Source organism: Martes martes, assembly GCF_963455335.1.
Source record: "Martes martes genome assembly, chromosome: 18".
Taxonomy (NCBI): domain Eukaryota; kingdom Metazoa; phylum Chordata; class Mammalia; order Carnivora; family Mustelidae; genus Martes; species Martes martes.
Genome location: NC_137906.1, coordinates 327,534 through 347,644, shown reverse-complemented (window position 1 = coordinate 347,644; position 20,111 = coordinate 327,534). Strand labels below are relative to the sequence as shown.

General features: G+C 44.7%; 2 protein-coding genes across 4 annotated transcripts in view; one reads left to right on the top strand and one right to left on the bottom strand.

The window, feature by feature from the left end:
- Positions 1–20,111, top strand: part of SEPTIN14 (septin 14) — a gene marked incomplete at both ends in the record, with an annotated part of 375,063 nt that overhangs the window by 129,561 nt on the left and 225,391 nt on the right. The window lies entirely within an intron of this gene.
- The window catches only part of NIPSNAP2 (nipsnap homolog 2), a 33,936-nt gene that overhangs the window by 1,633 nt on the left and 12,192 nt on the right, over positions 1–20,111 (bottom strand). Inside the window, exons 2-9 of one of the 3 annotated variants that reach the window (XM_080831105.1) lie at positions 18,108–18,247; positions 17,980–18,025; positions 14,911–15,005; positions 14,501–14,571; positions 13,610–13,750; positions 12,558–12,589; positions 5,150–5,244; positions 730–813 (exon numbers count right to left, since the gene is read on the bottom strand). In XM_080831105.1, the coding sequence (XP_080687231.1) occupies positions 730–813; positions 5,150–5,244; positions 12,558–12,589; positions 13,610–13,750; positions 14,501–14,571; positions 14,911–15,005; positions 17,980–18,025; positions 18,108–18,247 (704 nt within the window). Of the gene's footprint in view, positions 1–729; positions 814–4,988; positions 5,115–5,149; positions 5,245–12,557; positions 12,590–13,609; positions 13,751–14,500; positions 14,572–14,910; positions 15,006–17,979; positions 18,026–18,107; positions 18,248–20,111 lie in introns of those variants that run through there. The other 2 variants (XM_080831106.1, XM_080831107.1) reach the window with 2 other exon arrangements.

The window sequence follows — 20,111 nt, the reverse complement described above, 5'->3', positions numbered from 1 at the left end:
CTTATTTTCTAGAACAAATTACTCTTTGATTTTCTTAGTAGTATATGGACTTAAAGGGACCTGACATGCAACGTGATTGGTACTTATAACCTACGTCCACGTTACTGGGTTGTATTCAGCCCAACCGTTCTTATAAAAAATCAAGCCACCAGGATTTCATAGTATTTATGTATGTGGCTATCCGTGCAAAATGTCAAATTAATTTTCAAATTACTTTTAACTGCTGTACTAAATTATAGTGTTGTGGGGAATAGATAACTTTGATGAGAAAGGGAAAGCCCAGAAGAATATTGCGTAATAAATACTCAGAGAATACTGAAAAGTACAAAAAAAGGGAATGATGTAAAATTCACAACATACAAGGATCTGAAAACTGTACCAGACAATATGCACACTTGCTTTTTTTAAGATTTTATTTTTAAATAATATCTACACCCAAAGTGGGGCTTGAACTCACAACCTTATGAGATCGAGAGTCACATACTCCACTGACCGAGCCTGCCAGGCGTCCCCCACACATACTTGAAAGAATGAAAGTTCCTTACTGAAAACAAGGCATGTAACTATTAAAGAAAAATCTGACTATTCTCCATTCACCCCCAACTTATGAGTCACCGTCCTAGAGCAATATACTATTAAAAAAAAAAAGTACATCTTAGCCCTGGGGGGAAAGAACATAAAACAGTTAAGATGAGAAGAAAAACAAGTTTATGTTTATGAAAATATTACCTGTATAATATACCAATTCTTCCCAGCCATGTTTATGCCACGCTGCATTCCGTATATCTTCCCTGGTCTGAAGATCCTTGTAAGCTGAAAAAGAACCACATGGAAGCAAGGCTTAAACCAAAGAAAATGTCCCGTATTCCACTAGTATGTCCGTCAAGTACTGGGTCAGCTGCTCGGCTGGTTTTCTCAAAGAGACCACTTTGGGGATTTGACACTACGCTGAGATCACTATAAGCTGGTTACTGTGAGCAAAATTATTTAGGCCTCCTGAGAAGCAAAACAGCTCTCTAAGTTTGACAATCTAGTCGATCCAGGACCTGTCTTTCAAACCAAGTGAATTTCTTCAATAACATGTTAAATTCATAATCAGAAACTGTCAAACTACAGATAAATAACGTTCAATTCAATTTTGCTCAACACTTCCAAAGCACACCACGATGTGGGTGACGGACTGTGTTCACTGCCGCGGAGGGTAAAGAGACTAGTAAAGGCAAAGGGCACGGCCGTCTCCTTGAGGACAGGGCGGGGAGGAGCGGAGAGAGCTGTGGGAGGTGTGATCTGACCAGGCGCCCTGGAAGGTCGAAAAGAGCGTCGTCGAAGGAACAGAAGAGAAAGCTCCTCCGGGTGGAGAGAGCCTCAAGGGCATCAGGTCTTCGGTGTCACGTGGTACAACTCGGGGATCGCATCCGGGTGCCTTGATTTCTGACTCCCAGCCTGGGGAACCTCCTTCCAACCACTCACCAGGGAAATACCTCTGAGGCCCTGCGACAGGGGGTGTCAGCGAAGACCAGAGGATAAGAATCGGGGCTTCTAGTTTTCTCCACAGGATTTCCTTTTCCTGAGGAGAAGACCTACCCTTGTAGGCCTAGGAGTTTAACCATCTAAGATAAAATTTCCCTCGACTAGTAACAGAGTATACATTTATTCCAAGCAATTTTGAAGATGCTGAAAAACAGAAGGAAAACAAATCTTGTACCTTTCACCACCCAGAGCAAAACGGCACTAACGGGACAAGCAGTACATCCCAGCTGAGGTCGGGCGCGTGGCCAGTGCACCGAGTGGTCACTCCCCTTGCAGAGAACACAGGTTGGGGACGGCTGTGTTCTTATTTTTTCATTTCAAATTTTTAATTGTCTTAATTAAAATGTTTATTATGGTAAAATATGCACAGCGCAGTTAACTTTTATTTAAAAAGATTTATTTATTTGAGAGGGACAGAGTGAGCATGAGGTGGGCAGGGGCAAGGGCAGAGGGAGAAGCAGGCTCCCTGCTGAGTGGGGAGCCCGATGCGGGGCTCTATCCTGGGACCCTGGGATCATGACCTGAGCAGAAGCTTAACCGACGGAGCCACCCAGGGGCCCAGCAAAATTAACTTTTAACTATTTTAAAATGTACAATTCAGTGGCGTTAAATACATTCACAACTGTCCCCCTTTCATTACTATCGTCTCTAAAACTTTTCACCATCGCAAATTAGAACTGTACCCACTGAACACGAACTCCGCATTCTCCCTGCCCCCAGCCCCTGGTAACCTCTACTCTGCACTGTCTCTATGAATGCGCCTCTCCTAGACACCTCGTAGAGGGGAATTTAATGTTTTCCAGGGTTATCTGTGTTGCAGTGTGGACCGGCACTTCGCTCCCTCCGGACGGAGAAACACGGACACACCACATCTTGCTTCTCTGTTCATCAGTCTGTGCACATCTGGATTTGGGGAGGCTTTGATGTTATTACTGTGTTTTTGCTGGGGAGGCTTTTGAAGGTGGGAGGCCCTCGGGCGCCGACGCACCGCTGAGGGAGGGGCCCCCGGCCGGGCGGGTGGTGCGCAAGCGGGTGCGGCGAGGCGCGGGGTGCGGGAGGGGCGGCGCGCGGCGCGCGGGTCGGAGGAAGGGCCGCAGGGCTGCGGAGCGTCTGCTTCGGAGCCGGCCGTGCTCAAGGGTGAGCGGGGGCGGTGCCCCGCCGGCCGCGGGTTCTTACCGGTCTGAGTCCCAGCTCGCCGGGCGCGCGGCTGTAAGGACGCCAGAGGAGGGGCCGGAGGGGCCGGAGGGGCCGGGGCCGTGCGGTTCTCCGCAAAGTGCGGCACGGGGAGGGCCAGGTCTGCGGGCGGGCAACTGAGAATTCAGTTCCGCATAGCCCCGTCCTTTCTCCGACGGAGCCGGGAGCGGGCGGTGGGACAACGGAGGCAGGCGGAGAAAGGCACCGCCTCGGTCCCATCCGGCCGCTCTCCAAAGCCCGCGCACCGCGGCGCCCGGCCCACCTTGCGGGCTCCTCCTCCTCGAGTGCTGCTCCGGGAACCCTCGAGCCCTTCCCGCGGGGCAGTGAAGGGTCTGTGACGCCCTGGTGCCTGCCTGTCCACTCCTTCGCCTGGGAGTGCCCAGACACACCGTGGACCGTGACCTGAGCGGAGTCCCCGTGCTCGCAGGGGACCTCTGGGACGGGGTGTGGGCGCCAAGGCTGAGGGGGAAGTGACAGGGGAACAGGGCTGACTCTTCAGTTTTTTCCCTCGAGACATACCACGTACTGTTTTAAAAAAATAGTAATAATAGGGGCGCCTGGTGGCTCCGTGGGTTAAAGCCTCTGCCTCCGGCTCAGGTCGTGATCCCGGGGTCCTGGGATCGAGCCCCGCGTCGGGCTCTCCGCTCCGCGGGGAGCCTGCTTCCCCATCTGACTCTCTGCCTGCTTGTGATCGCTCTCTAGGTCTCTGTCAAATGAATTTTTTATGAAAAATCTTAAAAAGAAACAGTAAGAATGACATCACCCGGATCTCAACCCCACGGAGGTTACCTTCTGTTACTCTCTAAAGGCAGGTATTAAAGATTTGGTTCCGAGTCTATCGCACCCAACACTCTGATATCTGCGGGGTCCTGTCCCAGCGGGCTGGGAAATGAAGCCCAGGGTTTCCATTTCTTTTCTTTTCTTTTTCAAAGATGTTATTCATTTATTTACTTTTGAGAGAGAGAGGAGGACAGGAGCGAGAGCACATGTGGGGGGAAGGGCAGAGTGGGGGCGGGGGGGGGGGAATCTCCCTGCAGAGGCCGGAGCCGGTCCGGGGTTCGATCTCACGACCCTGCGATCATAACCTGAGCCCAACCGGGAGGCGGACTCTCGACCGACGGCGCCTCCGGGCGCCCCACGTGCAGCGTTTCCACTCGCGCACCCGCCAGGGAGGCCCAGGGTGTGCAGCGGAGCGAAGGCCCTGGTCGAAGCAGTGCCGGGTGCGGGTGAGGACGGGGGTCTCCCCCCAGAGCCCGAAGACCTGCGGGCAGGCGCCCCCGCCCCGACGCAGGTCCCCGCGGCTCTCCTCGCGCACGGCCGCCTGCGCTTCCATCTCTGACCCCTCGTCAGCGTCTCCTGTCTTCCCGTCACGGCTCTGAGCCCTGCCTCTCGCCTTCACCTGCCAACGCCCTCAGGGCCTGACGTCGCGCTCCTGCTCGCCTCCTACCGATGCCCCAACCGCTCGCAAGTGTACGTCCCCCTCAGTGCCGGGGCGCCCCGAATACACGCCCCTCGTCACCGATCACAGACCCGGCCGCGGGGCATGTCCTCGCGCTGGCTCCTCCCTCGTGAGACCCGCCAGGGCAGGGCGCCGCCCTTGGGGGGACCCGACAGGCCAGGCCAATACCTCAGTTAATGAATATGGGCCAGAACCGAGCGATGCTTTTCCTTCCTCTTAAAAGCGGGCCCCACACCCAGGGTGCAGCCCGTGGAGCGCTGAGCTCACACCCCGAGATTAAGACCTGAGACGAGCTCAAGAGCGCGACGGTTAACGGCCTACACCGGCCGGCGCTTCGACCACAGTGAACACACACACACGAGCCCCAGACGTACCACGCCGGCTCCTGTCCTAGCAGGGGGACAGACACACACAGCCGCAAGGGACGACCGACGCGGCACCGGGCTCTGGGGGCTCAGGAGGAGAGCGACACTCCCCGGGGGGCGAGGGGCACACCCGAGTCAGGCCCTGAGAGATGCCAAAGATCATGCCAGACCGAAGCGAGCAGGGACGGGAAAGGTGACAGAAGGGCCTCCAGGACGACAGGCTCGGACTCGAGGCGGGCGGTGAGTGAGCACGTGGGGACCTGCCTCTCTGGAAGGAATGTGGGACAATCGGTGAGGAGCCACGCAAGTGTCTAGAAAGGGACGGCAGCTTTACCATCTCCCTCTCCCACGGCGGCTCACTTCTCTTGCTCCTCTCACCACCATCCCCTCTCACGTCGGCCTCTAACGCGCCCCGAGCCTACGGGCCTTTCACTGCTGACCTCTTTCCTTCTAGACAGCCCAGCACCGAACTTTCTGTGTCTCAACTTGCTGCAGCGTCTACAGCTACTGACGGGAGGTGTGCCGTGTTGCCTCGTGTAGCTGATTTGCTAACGGACTCCGAAATCCTAGTAACACAAACACAAAGGAAAAAGTTACGTACCCCAAAGATGATGGACCATGTACAGCTGCCCAATCTGAGAGAAGAATCCTCCCACCGCCTCACTACCGTCCTGTCGGAAGCGAATCGCACGAGCCCTGGGAGGAAAAACGACAACGTTCAGGTGCTGAGCTGGGGACGCTGGAAGAATCCGATTCTCTCCACCCTCAGAGCGAGCGGTACCCTGGGCAGACTACGTGCTTTTTAGCTGTCAAATGCAACTGAGGATTATTTTAATGTGGATAACGTATCTAAGTGCAAATGTCCTTTTCTGTAGCTTTAACAGTCATTTTGGGGGGGAGTGGACAGTAACTAATGACTCTTCAAATCAGCGCTTGAGAATACGATAGTCGAGAAAATTGGCCGAGGATAGGACCCATCAACTTAGAAAGAACTGCTTCTCCAAGAACACGCTGAGAGAAAGCGAGGGAAACGTGGATGCTGGGACACTCAAGACGCCGAGGCTACTGTCTCTCAGGGAGACAGGGACCGTCCCCGGAGAATGGGCTTTAAGACGGAGATGAAGGGAGCACCCCTTCGCAGCAGCTGCAGGCCAGGGTTCTGGAAAACACACTGAATAACCGTGAACGTGGCGCTTCCTGGCAATCCAGCATCACTGTCAAGACGGAAGCTGCCTTGTGGTATTGTCACAGTGTTGTCGTATGGTGACAGATGGCAGCTACGCTTGGGGTAAGCAGAACATAATGTACAGACTTGTCAAATCGCTGTTGTCGCCGGAAACGACTTTAACATGTGTGTCGACCCTATTTCAATAAAAAAATGAAACAGAACCCCCCCCCGCCTTTTTCTTTTTTTTTAAATCAGAAAAAACCATCAGGAAAATTACCAAATGGCAATGGAAGAACATGTATATACATGTGTCCATGTGCATGACATGGAACTGTGATTAAGTTGGCTAAAAACTGGCACTTGTCTTCAACATTCCTTTTTAAGATTTCCTACTGCAAAACCCAGCTCCTTAAACACCTTCTTTCATATTTGCACATTACTTTATCTATGTAATGATGCATCTGAAATCCTAAAATTGTTTTTAAGAAAAATGTACAGGGGCACCTGGGTGGCTGAGTCGGTTAACATCGCACTCTTGATATGGACTCGGGGTCCTGGGATCAAGTCCCTCATCAGGCTCCACACTCAGCTGGGAGTCTGCTGCTCTCTTTCCCTCTGCCCCTCCCCTAGATCGAGTGTGTGCATCCGTGCTCTCTCTCGCAAATAAATAAAAGCTTTTTAAAAAATTATGGTTTCCAAAAGCAGTTTTCAGGAATCAAACTTGAAAATGAAGGAAGTGGCCTGAAGTGATACACAGAAGTCACCTGGAAAATAGCCGGGGTGTCTCCGAGACCCCACACCACAGACCACCCGGCATATTTACAGCAACACTGCCCAGGTTTGGGCCTCAAGTCTGTCACCTCAAGGTACCAGAGTTGGCAGGACTTGGGAAGATGGATTCGTTCTAATTAATTTAAAGGAGCTGGAGCCGTAAGAACAAGGATTCTAATCTACTCACATCTACCGTGAGACAGAACTCTTGAGGGACAAGAGATTTCAGCTGGCTTGACTGGCACTTTCTCGTCCTGGAGGCAAACTTCACAGCAACTGAATTAGAACATCTCAAGACAGTGCTGGGGTACAGATCCAAGCAAGGGCAACCAGGGCAGGAGCGATACAGCCAGAATCCTCCAGACTGATCTGTGCATCTCCGCTCTCATCCCCATGAGCTCCACTCTGAGCGGGACCCACGCTTTCATGTTCTTCTGTGGTGAAGGAGGGATCTCTTGCTAGCGCCCCCATGGGCTACCCCCAAATAATATTAAATTCTTTAACCCTTACATTCAGAATTAAATGATCAACAGCTTCATAATAATTATAAATCTGATTGGTAAATTACTGAAATTAAGCAAATCACTTTAATGTGCACTCTAGCTCAGAGAGGGAAAAACTGTCTTTCATCGATCGTGATAAATATTCAGCATTATTCATTCTAGTATGAATTTTTCTAATTCAGTTACAGGAGGCAAAGAAAACATACTTGCCTTAGCCTGGTAATAATCAGAAGCATGTACTGAAGAGGAGATCACCATCTTAAATAGTTACCTATGTGCCAAAAGATAAATTGAACGCTGAACTGGCTTTATCAATGCTTAACTGAAGAATCATCTCAGCTTCTTTGTGAAGTCCACGGCGGGCAAGTCTTAATTGGTAATGTGCAAAAACAGAACTAATGAATGATCCTATTCTGCGGGCAACTAAATTAGTACGTTTATAAGGCCCCTCCCTAAAAAAGATCCCTTAATAAAATGGTGCCTCTAATAGTGGTATCCAATTTAAATAGGTATGTCTTAGTTTTCAAATTAAAAAAAATTTCTAACTTGCATTATGTACCCTTTGATGACCCAAGAAGAAAAGATTTATTAGAAATAAGAATCACAGGGGCCCCTGCTGGCTCAGGCTAAAGAGCATGTGACTCTCGATCTCTGGGTTCAAGCCTCATGCTGGGTATAGAGATTACTTAAAAATAAAATCTTAAAAAAAAAAAATCCAGAACCGTTTTTTGGAGCTAGACGAGAGCTTAGAAATTAGACAGTTCAGGGGCACCTGGGTGGCTCAGTGGGTTAAAGCCTCTGCCTTCGGCTCAGGTCATGATTCCAGGGTCCTGGGATCAAGCCCCGCATCGGGCTCTCTGCTCAGCAGGGAGCCTGCTTCCTCCTCTCTCTCTGCCTGCCTCTCTGCCTACTTGTGATCTCTGTCTGTCAAATAAATAAATAAAATCTTAAAAAAAAAAAAAGATGGAAGAAATGGAGAGTTTTATCGTTCAGATCAGGGCTGGCAAACAGACCCTCAGACTAAATCCCACCTTCTGTGGCTTATTTTCATGGCCCAGAACCTAAGAATGGTTTCTACCTTTTTATTTTTTAAAGATTTTATTTATTTATTTGACAGAGAGAGATCTCAAGTAGGCAGAGAGGGAGGCAGAGAGGGGGAGAGAGAGGGGGAAACAGGCTCACTGCTGAGCAGAGAGCCTGATATGGGGCTTGATCCCAGAACCCTGAGATCATGACCCGAGCTGAAGGCAGAGGCTTAACCCACTGAGCCACCCAGGTGCCCCTGATTTCTCCCTTTTTAAATGCTTGAAAAAAAAAACTCACCAAAAGAATAATATTTCATGACACATGAAAATCATGACATTCAAATTTCAGCATCCATAAATAAAGTTTTCTTGGGGGCACCTGGGTGGCTCAGTGGGTTAAGCTGCTGCCTTCAGCTCAGGTCATGATCCCAGGGTCCTGGGATCAAGCCCCACATCGGGCTTTCTGCTCAGTAGGGAGCCTGCTTCCTTCTCTCATTCTCTCTCTGCCCTCCCTTCTGCCTACTTGTGATCTCTGTCTGTCAAATAAATAAATAAAATCTTAAAAAAAAAATAAAGTTTTCTTGGGGGGTGCCTGGGTGGCTCAGTGGGTTAAGCCTCTATCTTCAGCTCAGGTCATATCTCAGGATCCTGGGATAGAGCCCCACGTCGGGCTCTCTGCTCAGCGGGGGGCCTGCTTCCTCCTCTCTCTCTGCCTGCCTCTCTGCCTGCTTGTGATCTCTGTCTGTCAAATAAATAAATAAAATCTTTAAAAAAAAAAAGTTTTCTTGGAACACAGCCATGCTCATCCATGTACAAGTCATTCTTGGCTGCTTTCACACAGCAGAGTGAAGTAATTGTTTTGGACACAGAATGGTCCATAAACCCTAAAATATTTACTAACTGGTCCTTTACAGAAAAGCCTGCCAACCCGTGATTTTAAGAAAATATTCTCTATTCCTAATTTTTAAAGTGTCTCTTATTAGAAGTTAGTGTTATGAATAAAATAAAACTGGTGTTGAATCTTACCTCTGAACATGTACTAAGATGATTTTTATACTGTTAATTTGTGCCCATCAAAACACTCTGGCCACCTAGATTTTTAAAACATCAATACTTGACATTTTCATACATTTCAGATCTTTTCGAACAGAAAGGACCACCACAGAAACAGACGAAGCTCCCTTTGCATTCTGCCCCCCGCCCCCCGACTAGTCAGCACTTTTTGGAAGCAGTTACCTCTTTCGAAGACCGTCTTCCTGTCCATGGTTCTATATTTCTACTTCAAGTGTGTGTATCCATAACAGTAATTATATCTTTTTCATAGAACTCGTTTATATAACTCTCTTGTATCATTTTAAAATTTACCCACAAGACGACATGTTGCACATATTCTCTAACGAGCTCTTTCTCCTCAACTTGGCTTTTCAATATTACTGCATCTGCCAATCTGTTTCACGTTCACCACCGTCTAAGATTCTACCGCACGAATTTACTGTAATCCATTTCCCTCAGACACACAGGTTGTTCACAGGTTTGGCAATGGACCTTTGCTTCACGTGCAACCACGAGTTTCCGCTGCCCGTTAAACATTTACCAACTGCCCAGGATGGGCCAGGCCTTGTAGCCAGCGTCAGGGACTGGAAAGCGGAGCGGCTCCTGGGCTGACAAGTGCTCTAACAGAGGCACGGAGGCAGTGGGCTGGGGTGCAGAGGCCACACACCAATTACACGCTTGACTGTGTTGTATCTATCAATTTCCTTATTTTGAATTATCCTTGGATTCATGGTATAAATTCTCTTTAGTGAGGTGTGTCATTAGCAGCTTCACTGAGGTATATTTTATAACCTACAAAATTAAATTAGATGTATAGTACCTTTTTTTAAAAAAGTAAACTTACAGCCTTGTGCAATCATCACTACAATCCACTTAAGCTAGGATCCCTTGTGCCCATCTGCAACATTTTCTGTTCCCACCTTCAGCCCCAGGAAACCACTCATCCTTCCGTCTCTATAGATTAGACGTTTCTGGACATTTCGTACATGTGTACTTTGAGCACTTATCCGTGGTTCACTCCTTTTCATTGCTGAGTAGAATCCCACGCGGACCCACCACGGCTTGTTTATCCGTTCCTCTGCTGACGGGCATTTAGGTTGTTTGCACTACTTGGTTATTATGAGAGATGTTATGATCACGTATATGAATCTATATGGATGCTTTCATTCTCTTGGAACAGAACTGCTGGGCCGTATTGTAATTCCACGTTTAACATTTTGAGTAACTGCCTATTTTCCCAAGTGCCTGCACCATTTTACATTCTCCCCAGCAATGTATGACGGCCCCAATGCATTCCCAACCTCACCAACATCTGTTGCTATCTGTCCGTTTAGCTACAGCCCTCTGGACATGTGTGGAGTCTCATCTCCTTGTGGTGTTACTTTGCATTTCCCTAACGACTGAGAGGGTTGGGCACTTTTCATGTGCTTATTAGCATTTATTTATACATCTCCTTTGATGAAATGTCTATTCAAATCCTTTGCCCACTGAAAAACATTTTTTAACATTTATTTTATGATTATTATTTTTTACTATTAATTTATTGTATCATTAAAAACACGTAACATTAAACTTATCTCAGCCACTTCACAGTTCAGTAGCATCAAGTACATTCACACTGTTGGGCAAGAGATCTCCAGAACTTCTTCATCATACAAAACTGAACTCGATACCCACTAAATACCAAGTTCCCTTCACCGGGACCCTGGCAACTATTCATTTTCCGTTACTGTGATTTTGGCTACTTTAGATACTCATATTAGTGGAATCATATAGTATTTGTCTTCTTATGACTGGCTTAATGTCCTCAAGGCTCATCATATTGTAGCACATGGCAGAATTTCCTTCTTTGAAAGGCTGCATAATATTCCTCTATACGTATCCGTAAGATTTTCTTTATCCATTCATCTGTCAATGGGTATCTGGGTGGCTTCCACCTCTGGGCTACTGTGACTAACGTTGTAATGAACATGAATGTGAAGACATCTCCTTGAAATGCTGCTTTGAATTCTTTTGATTATATACCCAGAAGGAGGGTTGCTAGATCATATGATAATCCTATTTTTAATGTTTTGAAGAACTGTTGTACTGTTTTTTCCTAGTGGCTGCAACATTTTACATTCTTACTGACAATGTACAAAGTCCCAATTTCTCTGTATCTTCAACAATACTTGTTATTTCCTGTTCTATTGATAACGGCCTTCAGAGAGGGTGTGAGATGGTATCTTATTGTGGTTTTGATTTGCATTTCTCTTATGATTAATGATGCTGAACATCTTTTGGCTGTTTGTGGATCTTTAGAGAACTGTCTATTCAAATTCTGTCCATTTTTAACTGGGTTATTTGTCTTCTTATTATTGAGTTGTAGGACTTTTTTATATATGTGGATACAAGTCCTTTATCAGATATGATTTGTAAAATTTTCTCCCAGTCTATGACTTACTTGCCTTTTAATATTAAAATGATGCCCTTTGAATTATAAAAGTTTTTAATTCTGTTGAGTTATAATTTATCATTTTCTTGTGGGCACTGTGGTTTTGGTGTTACATCTAAGAACTCTTTGCATAACCCTAGATCACAAAGATTCTCTCCTATGTTTTCTTCTGAAAGATGTGTTATGGTTAATTTTGGTATATACGTGAGATAGGGGTCTAAATTTATCCTTTTGCAAAGATATTCAGTTGATTCAGCACCCTTTGTTGAAAGGCTATCTGTCCCCACTGAAATGACTTGGTGCATGGACTGAAAGCTAATGACTCACGTATGTGAGTTTCCTTCTGAACTTGTACTTCTATTCCATTGATCTGCATGCCTGTTCTTATGCTCGTACCACACGGTCTTGATTACTCTAGCTTTGCAGTCAGTTCTGAAATGGAGAAGTGTGAGTCCTCCAGCTTTGTTCTTCTTTTTAAGGTTGTTTTAGCTGTCTTGGGTCCTTTGCATTTCTGAAGCCTTGCTGAGGTTTTGACTGGGATTGTCGTGAATTTATAGATTAGTTTGTGGAAAAACGGGTACTTTGTTACTTAAATGAAGGAAAAAAACAACAAGCAACTGTGTCATTGCGGTGCTGTGTGTGTGACGAAAACATTTCAAAAAAAGTAATATCCAAGAAGAATATGAAATAACCTAATGCAACAGTGGGGTTTTATTAAAAAAAAAAATATATATATATATACACATATATATATGACATGTTATTCAGGATTTACCTTCAAATACTCTGGGTTGGGAGAGTCAGACCTAAGCAAGACTGGCCACGTGTTGGCAACTACGGAAGCTAAGTCACGGGCATGGAAGGTGGGGAGATTCGTGGGGTTTTTCCCTCTAGTTTTGTGTATGTTCAAAAAAATTTCATAATAGAAACATCAAATAAAACAGTCTAGTATCAAATCATGGCTTTATCCCCAGATTTTATTTCTGGAATTAACACTATAACCTAAAATAATCTATTAGTAAGATTACAAACTCACCGTTTGGTAATATACTCACCAGTAATTGCCCCATTCTATCATAGTTCCTGGCTGAAAAGAGATTTGGATTTTGGTTTGTTAGTTCTGTGAAGAAATATGGAAATAGTAGTATAAAAAATATCAAATGACAAAACTAACTTAAAAATAGCTTTTAATAACATGAAGTGTAATGTAAAAAATGTAACAAATTAATATTATTTACCATGTTCATATCTATCCCATAGTGGAAGTAATATTCTATTCTATTTCAAGTAAGAAGGCAGTATTTACAGTAAAGCCTCCAATTATGGTTATCAAAACCATAGTTAGGTCCATTCTCCAGATGTACCGAACTCATGATTAAATTGTTGGCACCCATTCAGACTTTATTGTGAAATTTTTTTAAAAAATTCAATTTACTGAATCACTATTTTTTCCAGTATAATGGTGAGTATTAGACTACTAAGATCTACTACTGATACGTATTCCTTTTAACAATGTTGCCATGTTGCTATCTGGGGCTTTCTTTCTAGTGCTCAGTGGGGAAGCACCATGAAAGGCCTAGAAAATATTATTCCCTTCGACTCTTACAGTGCTGTGTGATTTATTCAGCGCGGCCACATTTATTGGTTGCTCTAGTTCAATTACAGCAGATGCTATATATTATAGCTAGTCCTGCATTTTAGATCTTTCCTCTTAAAAACCGCCATGCTAGATGGAAAAATGCCAAATAATAAACATTATAAATATTTATTGTGTATATATATATTTTATAAATATTTATAAATACAAACAAACATTATAAACATACAAATAATATATATTGTGTATAATATATAATTAATATTATATATATTATTTAATATATAATAAACATTATTAAAAAACAAAAGAGCTTGGCAGTAGAGAAAGAATAAGAGAGAAGAAGATAAAAAAAAAGGAAAGAGGAGAAGGACTGGACAGCGGAGAAGACAAACCAATCAAAATATTATGCCAAACACACATCACAAAATGCAAACTCAACTTTTGTTTTTGGCGCTCAGGGGCCCTCACAGAGGAATGAGGGCTGTTGGCCCGTGTTTCAGTACTTACTCGGAGCTGGTAAGATCTGAGTTCGTATATGTTAGGCCCTGACCGTGGCACCGGCTCATTCCAGAAGCTGAACTCCAAGAGCAGCTGATTCTTCCTGGAGAGAAGCATGTTGCTTCTTGCCTTGCGGAATTCCACAAATTCCTTTGAGGGAAACAAAACAGGTGCTCATGATACCCTCTGACGGTTACACATACACCCACTTCAGTATCATTCACGTTCCTCCTCTGACGGAACGCTACCATAAAAAGGGCCCCGGGTTTACATCTTGTTGAGCCAGCATAAAGCGCTCACTTTCACTCGCAGAAGGGTCCAGAGTGAGACGACACACTACGTGGCTATCCCAAGTATTCAGGCAACAATGGAAGCAAATTCAGCTCCTACAGTTTCAAGTTCTCCTGACAGTGACTGACAACATATTAATAGAAGTGACACAGGGACTACAGAATACCAGATGGCCCAAAAGCCACTTATGTTTGGACTGGGAATCTACACAAAAGGTCTTCTTTCCAGGAGCGTGTGGCTCTTCACATTCTCTTCATCGACCTGCACCTATCACTGAAGGGACGGGGAAGGGAGGGTAGTCGGCTCCCAAAGCAGCTGTGCGTTAGGGAACCCACGGCCCCCTGTGTCTACCATGCTGACTTGCGGGCCTCGAAGTACCGGCTCACCGGTTTCAAAGCTCAGCTGACTTCCACAGTAAGAACCATTATGTTAATAGCATTACAGCCCGTTCATTAGCTGCAGTACGGCTTCAAGAATCCAAACAATAAAACTTTTACTACAGAAAAGTTTATTAATGTTAAAAAAGAGGACAGAAGAGAGTCATTTAATTCCGTACTATCATTTATTTTATCATTAGTCTGAGTAAAGAAACATTTTTCAAAATCATACCCGATTTTCTCTGAGTTTACTCATGACCTCTGTGAGGGCTGGGTAGCCTCCTTCATACCTCCAGAGGTGCACTGAAATATATTTTAAAAGAGAACATACATTTAGGGTTTCATGATACTCTTACCTCAAAAACAGTCTACATACACATTATGTTAACACAATACAAAACTGTAATGTGCTATGTGTTGGCATATGAGTGACACCATAAATTTTCAACAATGGATTCAAATGTTAAAGAAAAAAAAGTAGTTTTTGGAAATCAATTACTGGAGCAACTATTTTAAACATAAAACTAGACAGACTTGGAAAGCTTTGATTATAAAAACAAGCATTAAATTAAATATTATTTAAGTCATTAACAGGAAAGGCGTAGGGAACAAGTGTTTATTCCAAAGACTTCTGCTTCCTACCAGCTTGATCCTGCTCGCCATACCACGTGTTCCAGGTCCCCACCAGAGTACAAGGGTAGTGCTTATCTTCATGAATCTTTGGCAACACCTCTTGACTTAAAGAGAAGAAACAGCGACACTAATTAAACAGCTGACAAGATCATAGCAGGTGGACGCACGATCAGCGACGGGGAAGGCCATCTACTCTGTTCTGACAACTAACATCAGAATACATTTACGATACACCTGTGTTTAGAATTACCCTTTTAGCTACGTTCTACTCTAACATCCCCCTTATCAGAGACTCAGGTTTCTGTAACCCAACTACCTAGAACAGCTGGAAACAACTGCAGTGATAAAAGTGGATACGGAAGAGCCAAAGGCCCCAGCATTCCAGGAACTACATGGGTCTACTATTTGCTATTTCAGGGGAAAAAAATGAAGTACCTAGGAATGGTGAAGTTTCCAAGAGCTAAGTTCTGCTGGTTCCCAAGACAGGAAGGAGAGAATCAGGAATAGAAAAAGAGCACGGAAGAAGTAAGAGAAGGAAGTGATGTTGAAGACAGGGGGCAACCGAAGCGGCACGAGCAGGCGGCGGCGGCCGGGGCAGAGAACGAGCTGGCTCTGAGGACGGGGGAGGAAGACAGAGCAGGAACCCAACACAGCCTGGAAGCAACCCAGCTCTAACAGTCCCCGAGGGCATCAGAAACCGGATTGAAGATACAATGTGGAGCGTAACTAGGTTCTACTCGATTCAACCGGCTGATGGGATTTAGGAAGTGTCATACAAGCCCATGCTGCACGCCCCCCCCCCCCCGCCTCCCCCCCTCCCCCACCCCCAAGTTCATCACCAGTGACTGTACAGACCAGCGGCAAAGCCATGACAGTTATGGCAGCCTATTAATTTAGCAGAGGTGCCAGAGCTTGGCTCCATGGAAACCTTCCTATCGTACAGATTCTAATACCCAGCTCAAGGCAAAAGGAAGAGACGTGACCGTGCCATCCCAAAATAAAAGCTAAAACCTGCACAGGTTCTGAATAGAAAAACTGTGATGAAGAAGTACAATTACAGATTCAACAATAAATGCAAAAGGGTATCAAGGATTGGAAATGGAACCCGTTCGAACTATTTGCTGGCAGTGAGTGAAAGTTAGTGATCACTGCCAGAGGCTGGGGCACCAGAACTGAGTGTCTATGCAGTTAACAGAGAAAAGCGCAGAATGCTCTTCTGTCGAGCCAAATGAAAACCCAAACAGTTTTATGACCTTGTACAATGACCGCACCATGTGTATTTTTTGAAATGTCACCCTTCAAAAAATACACACGGTGTGATCATTGTACAGGTCAAAAAAGACTTATGTTAGAAATAACACTGGACTGATGGAAATCAGGGACGGGGAAAGACGGATTATGTATAATTATTGGAAACGGATTTCCCTTTTTGTCATGACATGAACAACCCCAAATGAGAGCCAGTGTAGAAGAAAATCTGTAGAGATGACCCACGTGGTGTCGAGACAGGGGCTGGGGCCTGACGATGAGGCCTAGGTTTTTCACCAATACGGAGTGGTATCTTCTTTGCTGGGGACTCCAAAGCCGCTCTCGGAAGCCCTGGCCTTCCGTACATGAATGACGGCTGTAAGGCAGGTAGTACTTGTACCTAGAACTAGCTGGGTTGGGCAGACCTCATCACCGGGGCCTCTAAAAACTAGGTAGGAGTTAAATCTTTATATACTGGAAACAGTTTCAGAGAAAAGAAAAAAAAACTTGATGAAGGAGAAAGCAGAACTCGGGGAGATTAATTTGATAAACTTCTAAGTAATGAATTGGGTGTGGGGTAAGGTACAGGTACAGCCTTGAGGCCAGGAAGGCACTCAGCGAGGCGGTTACTTAGAAATGGGGCTCAAGAGGCTGGGAGAGGGAGACGGAGAAGGAAATGGAATAGAACCAAGATGCATGTCAAACAAAGAATGCATAGCTCTTAGCAACCAGTTGCAAAGAACTAAGGAAAAGGTTAACTAAAACCATGGTGAGTGATACACGTGGGAGGCAGGAAGCGCCATGTGATTCTACGTGTTGAGTTTGAAGGGAGACGAAGACATCCAAATGGAAATATGAACACATAGGAAATGAAAATCCGAGACAGGAGATGACGTGATACAAACAGGACAGGAAGGATAATCCAAGGAAATACTGACATAGACAAGAAATTTCATTTTATGAAAAAAGATTTAGAAATATGCATCTGCTTTGTTTTAGGACTTTTTTAATAAAGAGAACTGTGCTGAGGTGATTAAGAAACTCTATGCTAATGTTTTATTTCATGAATCACTTCCCCAAATAAAATAAGAATTTTTTGCATCTAAAAATTATGCTGATTCTGGTGACAAAATCATTTGCTTTCTCATGGAAGTAGCAGATGTGAAAGGTAAAAAAATGCTTTTTAATGATGTTTGCTCATAACTGATCATTAAAATACAATTTGTTAGCTTAGTCAAGAATGAATGCACTTAATTCTCTCTTTGGTCTTAAAGTTTACAAATTCTGTAAAAGCATATGGATCTCATTATCATATGAGAATCTGCCAAAGGGACTTGAATCCTGGTGAATGAAGACTTGAGAAGAAATGGTGGCTATATTCAAATATATACGGGACTTCCATGTGGTGGCTTTAGTTAGGAGTAAAACTGGAAACAGTGGAGATCACGGGGATGTCAGTTCTAATTCCTAACACTCAGGTTATCCAGAGATGGAATGCATGAATGTGCTTAAACACACCAGTCGGGAAGGTCTGCAGAAAGGACTCAAGCACTGGTGAGCAGATGGACTAGATGGCATTATATGGTTCCTTCCAACCTAAGAGTCTAGAACATTCTAATGTCTGAGAGCTTACGTGATGAGTTAGCTGTGTGAGTCCTTAAAATCAAAATGCCCTTGGCAGTCCCACACAGAGCTCAACTTAAGAGCCTCTGAACATTCAGCTTCAAGAAGAGGGATCAAAGATCCCACTCCGCTATCAAGGGTTAGCTGAACCAACAAATATGCAAATTGTTAATTTTCCCCAAGTAAAGGATAGTTTGGTATACACACCAAATTTTGTTGTATGCTTCTAGGCATTCCGGTTTAACATTGTGAACTGAAACAAAAGAAAATTCAACGATAAACTTATGAACAAAGGGAAAAAAGTCAACTATGAAGATAGCAAACCTATCACTCACACTGCAATTTGTATAGACTGCTTGTTTCCTTTTTGGCTAGGAGATTAGAATGAGCATCTTTTCTTGGATCAACTTTCCGGACAAATAAGGATTTTAGCCAGCTGTCTTCTCGAGGTCTATTATTGGAGGACGTCAATCTCCTATGGAATAACAAACATAAAAATGTGAGTCTCATTAGCGGTATGCAGATCTCAGCATCTTCAGGTAATGTCACATAGCACACCGTTTTCATAAAATCAATTCAGCAAACATTCCCTGAGCACCTATTCTAGGCACTGTTATAGAACCTGGGATACCAGGGCGCCTGGGTGGCTCAGTGGGTTGAGCCTCTGCCTTTGGCTTGGGTCGTGATCTCAGGGTCCTGGGATCGAGCCCCGCATCAGGCTCTCTGCTCAGCGGGGAGCCTGCTTCCCCCTCTCTCTCTCTGCCTGCCTCTCTGTCAAATAGGTAAAATCTTAAAAAAAAAAAAAAACAAACCTGGGATACCACAAAGTGTCCACTCTCCATTCTGATAGCATGCAATCGAAATAGCAGAGTATAAATGATGTAACTTGTGGTTCTTATAAGAGAGTTTTAACTTTTTTAAAGTTTTTATTTTTATTTTTATTGTTTTATTTATTTATTTTTTAAAAAAGATTTTATTTATTTATTTGACAGACAGAGATCACAGGTAGGCAGAGAGGCAGCCAGAGAGAGAGGAAGGGAAGCAGGCTCCCTGCTGAGCAGAGAGCCCGATGCGGGGCTCGATCCCAAGACTCCGGGATCATGACCTGAGCCGAAGGCAGAGGCTTTAACCCACTGAGCCACCCAGGCGCCCCTATTTTTATTTTTTTAAAAGATTATTTATGTATTTACTTATTTGACAGAGAGAGAGAGAGAGATTACAAGTAGGCAGAGAGGCAGGCAGAGAGAGAGAGGGAAGCAGGCTTCCTGCTGAGCAGGGAGCCCGATGGGGGGCCCAGGACCCTGAGATCACGACCTGAGCCAAAGGCAGAGGCTTCAACCCACTGAGCCACCCAGGCACCCCTAAAGTTTTAAGTACAGTTGGCATACAATGTTGTATTAGTTTCAGGCATATAACGTATTGATTCAACAATTCTACACATTAAGCTATGTAAGTACAGTTAGTTACCATCTGGCAACATTCCGCATTACGACAATATTATTGACTATATTCTCTACGTTGTATTTTTCATCCCCATGACTTATTTTATAACTGGAAGTTTGTACCTCTTTTTTTTTTTTTAAGATTTTATTCATTTATTTGAGAGATAGAGAGAGAGAGAGATACTGAATATGGGGAGAGGGACAGAGGGAGACAAAGAACCCCAAGGAGAGCCTGACATGGGGCTTGATCTCACGACTGTGAGATCATGACTTGAGACCGAATTGGACGCTTACCCAACTGAACCACTCAGGCAGCCCTGGGAGTTTGGACCTTTTAATCCCTGTCACCTATTTTGCCCATCCTCCCTCTCCCCACCTCCCCTCTGGTAATCACCAGTTTGTTCCCTATAGTTAAGAGTTTGTTTCTTCGTTCATTTGTTTTGTTTTTTAGATTCCACATGTAGTGAAACTGTATGGTATTTGTCTTTCTCTGACTGACTGATTTTACTTAGCACAATACCCTTCAGTCCCACCCATGTTGCCACATGATCTCATTCTTTTTTATGGCTGAATAATATTCCACTGTGTATATGTGTGTGTATATATATGTGTATCTCTATGTAGCATATCTTCTTGATCCATTCATCTACTGATAAACATTTTGGTTGCTTCCATACCTTGGCTATGGTGAATAATACTGCAATAAACATATGGGCGCACGTATCTTTTTAAGTTAGTGTTTTCACGTTCTTTGGTTAAATACCCAGTAGTGGAATTACTAGACTGTGTGGCATTTCTTTTCTTTTTCCCCATAAATTCCTTATACTGTACTCCTCATCCTTGTGACTTATTCATTCCATGACTGCAAGCCTTGCACCCCCCATTCCCCTTGGCATT